This window comes from Pecten maximus, unplaced genomic scaffold (assembly GCF_902652985.1).
Source record: "Pecten maximus unplaced genomic scaffold, xPecMax1.1, whole genome shotgun sequence".
Taxonomy (NCBI): Eukaryota; Metazoa; Mollusca; class Bivalvia; order Pectinida; family Pectinidae; genus Pecten; species Pecten maximus.
In genome coordinates this window covers 1-4807 of record NW_022979450.1, presented here as the reverse complement: position 1 = coordinate 4807, position 4807 = coordinate 1, and the positions used below count along the sequence as shown (strand labels likewise).

At 36.2% G+C, this 4807-nt stretch overlaps 1 protein-coding gene across 1 annotated transcript; it reads right to left on the bottom strand.

Annotated features, from left to right (window-relative positions):
• Window positions 1-2876: 2876 nt before the first annotated feature.
• LOC117318659 (tripartite motif-containing protein 45-like) lies at window positions 2877-4613 on the bottom strand. Its single transcript, XM_033873621.1, has one exon. It carries the CDS (start codon window positions 4565-4567, stop codon window positions 3578-3580), a length of 990 nt encoding a protein of 329 aa, XP_033729512.1. The 5' UTR covers window positions 4568-4613; the 3' UTR covers window positions 2877-3577.
• Window positions 4614-4807: the final 194 nt, after the last annotated feature.

The following is a 4807-nucleotide window of genomic DNA, read 5'->3' as shown; positions in this document are numbered from 1 at the left end:
GATGATATTGATAAATTACTAAAACCTTCAGTTAAATCTATCAATCCAGCATTTATGCAGTTTTAGCTGGAGCCTAAATGTGCCCCTAGGAACACTTGTTACAGAACACAGTAGTTGTGTAATGTCAGAGTCATATATACTGACACAAGGTTCGTCTTGTAAGTGGTCGATGATATGTCCTGATAGAAGATACCGTATACAATGCAGACTACACCCGGACTCTTGTCCTAGGGTAGCATTATTAGATATAAATCACCATTACTTGTATTCCTGTTAACAAACAAAATATCCAGATTAAAATATACACATTTTATTCTCAATTTACAAAGCTCTTAACTAGATAACTGATGCTCGTTATATAACGAGATTCTATCTCAATAAATTAGAAAGAGGTATTCAGTAAAGGTATGCATATTCAAAACATGACATGACAAAGAAATTCAAATGAAGTCAATATTGCCAATGTACAATTGAAAATATCAATACATCAAAATATATAATCGTTCTCCATATAATGATATCTGGTTAATATTTTTTTTTTTTCAATGTATTATTTTTTCTGATTCATAATAAGCTTCTTATTATATATCATTAGATTCATTCGGTGTGATTCTTTTGTTTCAAATATCATATTTAGGTTTCTCTTGGAACTTAATGTAGAAATTTAAATTTGAGTCCGATCTAGAAATAATAATGGCGGACAGCTGACATTTAGTTTTTCTTTTATTTCTTTTTCACAGGAAACTATTCTCCTTGTTTTATCTCTCTCATATTTCAGATGCATATTCACGTTGTTAGCAGATCATTAAAGTAGAGTACATATAATACATTGAATAAACAAAAATCATTCAATTGTATATGCCAAGATCCTTCTTGGATCAATTGTCTTCAATATCCCTTCCGTCACCCTAAATGTCACCAACAAAACACATTTCCATAAGGACGGACACCATACCAAAGTTTGTGCTACTACAAATCGTTAATATACACATACAGATACTCAAAGAAGAAGTTAAAGGGAGGTCAACAACACAAACTAAAAAGGACGATCAAAAGAAGAAGTCAATCGAGGAGCAGATTGAGGGTTTTGTAGCGAATTCTGATAACACTACCGGTGCACGGAGATACGATGCCAGGTTGTTATATAAACGTGGACAATATGGAACGGGACTCTTGTGACAAATCACGGAATAACCTCCGAATAATTTTCCTGAAAATTGGACATCATTACTTTAACATGAACATTGTTGATCCTTGTAGGACTTTTAATTATGTTATTTAATCCTTTATAACGTGCGATATGATGGATTTTGTCTGCAATCCTGAGAGAATTACAGGTATAGGGAAATAACTTTCCGAAGCAGTTTGATGCATATATATCAAAAATAAACTAAAGATTTTCTTGTATTCATCTTATAACAGTATAATCGCATTCAAAAGTTAACGTCGAGGGGTCAATGTGACCTTTTCATGTGATACCATTCCCGGCAAAATGATATAGTTCGTGAAAAAAACTCAAAACCATCAATTCAGAATCAACATTTTAATAAATTTCATTTTGACGATATTCATCTTTTTATACGGGTAGCAGTGAACAGTAAAAATGCCCAATTCTAGAAAATATGGCACATGCTTTAGATATGTGAACATTGCCAGTTAACCTTACATATTACCTATAATAAAGTATATATATCTGTAACAACATTTGCAATTTTGATACAGCTCTGAAGGATAAGTAAACATATTTTTTCTGTGATTATAGAGCTGTGAATACCATGGTAACCATTGCAAAATATTATGATATTTGACCCGAAATGACACAACTCTCTACACATCTTTTTTTGTCTGAAAACTCTTTAAAATTTAATATCTCAATCCTAAAGACAGAAATAATATTGTTTTGAAATATGTTGTAAATTAGGTTATCCGGCTATCTTACCTTTTCTGTGGGTGTACATTTTTCGCTGTAGGCAATACTAAATTTCAAGTGTAAGCACACTTTCAAAAAATCCGGATATTTCAAATCCGGAACCAATTTATTAATTTTCTTGTAACAAATATGAAGCATGTATGTACTACTTCACACTGAATATACCCATTACAGTGTACAATTATTTTTTCATTTTTTTATGCATATCATAATACAGTAGTTATTTACTTAACAAAAAAATCGCCCATTGCCAGGCTGTCCTACTGTATAGCCTTATAGCATAACTACATCGTTACGTGTTTCTGTACATATCCCGGCGCAAATATGTATGTGTATATAAGTCTAAACACTGTACATATAGTAAAGTGACAGTAGCAATGTACTTGTACAGACTGTACAAACTAAATATTACCGAGTTTGTATCAAAATTACCGACTTTGTTATGGCCTACTCCCAGCAATCTTTTGGTTTGTTTGGTTTCGTTTGTTTTTGTTTAACGTCCTATTAACAACCAGGGTCATTTAAGGACGTGCCAGGTTTTGGAGGTGAAGGAAAGCCGGATAACCCGGAGAAAAAACACCGCCCCCTCCAGCAATCAAGCAGAATACGAACAGCGTCCGTATTACCACATACATTGTTTTCGTGTTTGAAATGTTCCAATCTATTGTACTGCTTCCCTAGTGTAATTCTAGGATTGTCTTTGACCCTTTTGACCATTATTCTCTTTATTGCGGAAGCTGTTGTCGTTTTCAATCGCAGTCGATTCACGTTGGAAGCCATTTTTGTTTTCCGGTGTTTTAGATAGGTGTGCGCATGCGTTTCATCGGATATGTCACAAAATTTACATATCCAGACTGTTGATCAACGAATTGTGATATTTTTTTATAATTGATAATCTATGTACATATATCATCAAATGCGAATGGTTATTGTTCATAAGGTTTTATTTTCAAAGATATACCAAATAACATGAGAAAAATACAAAATTAAAATTGGTTTAACGCGATGTCCCTTTAAGGAACAAATATTGAAGTATCCAGCCATCAATAGTTTATCTACAGCTGTATCTCCTGGTTGATTAGAGTTGCAGAACATGTACTGTACCATCAATACAGCCGATCCAAACATGTCCATAACTGTCTACACCTACTGCCAATTGAAATTGTACTCCATGTTTCTTATCCAGGATACAGTTTGCCATTCTATCATCCCGTGAGATGACGTATACCTGATGAGTATAACAGGTTCGTACAAATATTATGTCATATTTATCACATGCTATACTATTCTGAGTCGTCTGGGATAGTTTCTGACCATTGTCCAGTTCTCCACTCCACGTGTGTATGATCTGACTTGATTTGTTGACGATGTTCAGTTCTGTACAGTAACCACCTCCAGTGGTAACAGCGACATTTCCTCGGGTCAAACATACTATACGGTTCCAATCATGTCCATACGAGAGTTGTCTAACCTTGTCCCCAGACATGTTCAGTACCAGTATTGTCGTAGTGTCAGTATTAACGAACACCTCGTCTGTGTCACTAACATTGATACCCTATGCCTTTAATAGACTGATGTCGGCAAAGGTCGTCACTCGTCTGTTCTCTGACAGTTTGTGTATCAATAGTGAATGATCCTGTCGATTCATCAGTATTCCAGAGTTAAATCAAGCTTTACAGTCTCTGTGACGTTTCCCTCTTTATTGACTCGGAGCAGGTCCTGACACTCAAACCTTGATATCCATGCATAGGTGTCGTCTATTGGACATATGGATTCGTTTGGAGGGATTTGGAATGTAGTAAGTTTACGGACATGTTGGTTATTTATTTCCTTCTTCTCATACTTTGGCGTTGAATCTTTCTTACTCCCCGTCTGAACATATCCGATCATATTTTTCAACTGGTCTGTATTAATTTGGCCGGTTTCAAAGCTTAGTGGACGTGGTTGTATACTAGTACCAGTAACGTCATAAAGCGGTATAGTGGTCCTAAGTCTCCCCGTCAGCTCAAACAAAGTTCCACTTGATGGGATTTCCGACTGCTGCTCCACTTCTTCGATCAGCTGCTTTATTTGTTTAACACTTTTATCATCATGCTCACAATCCTGTTGAAGGAGTTTGTCTTCTTCAGCAACCAGTGATGATAATTCAGCTAGGACATTGTCCACTATAGAATCTATTTCTGCCTTCAGCTTTGTTCCTTGCTCTTTGACATCTTTACAGATAATATCGACTCTTTCTTTGAATGTTGTGCTCTTTTTCTGACGGTTTGATAACTTTTCATTGAATTGAACTAACTTAGATTTCAACGTTTCCAAATGCTCACGCATATAATGTTTCTGGGTGGTAATTCCGTCTTCGAAATGTTTGAATGCGTGCTGTTCGTGGTTCGTTGTAAAACACATTGAACAGATGGCGACGTTACACTCTGTACAGAACAGTTGGCATGTTTTACCGGGGTGTATCTTACATACCTCTGGTAGTACCGCCTGGCCGGTTTTGTTTGCCTGCTTTATCGGTACGACGTCGTCATTCCTTGTCTTCTTTCCTCGTTTATGACCTTCCTTACAGCGGTCACACAAAGCCTCCTGACAGTCATTACAGTACCAGTTCACGTCCTGTACACTGTCACACCACATACACGTGTCCTGCACGTGTACCTGTGCCTTACGAACAGATAGTTTACTCGCCATGTCAGCCTCTAAGGGAACGCAAATAACATAAACTGTATACGACACGTCGCCAAGTGCATTCTAAATTAAACTGACTGAAGTCACACAGATAAGTTGTAGATTATACTCGGCTGTTACAAGGACTTTAAATGTGTGTGTCAAGTAAAATTTTATCAGTGTCCGTACTTTAGCACTTCGCCCACTGTG

Excerpts from the sequence above, each read along its gene's own strand:
- LOC117318659 (XM_033873621.1), bottom strand. The coding sequence starts at position 4,567 with ATGTGGTGTGACAGTGTACAGGACGTGAACTGGTACTGTAATGACTGT.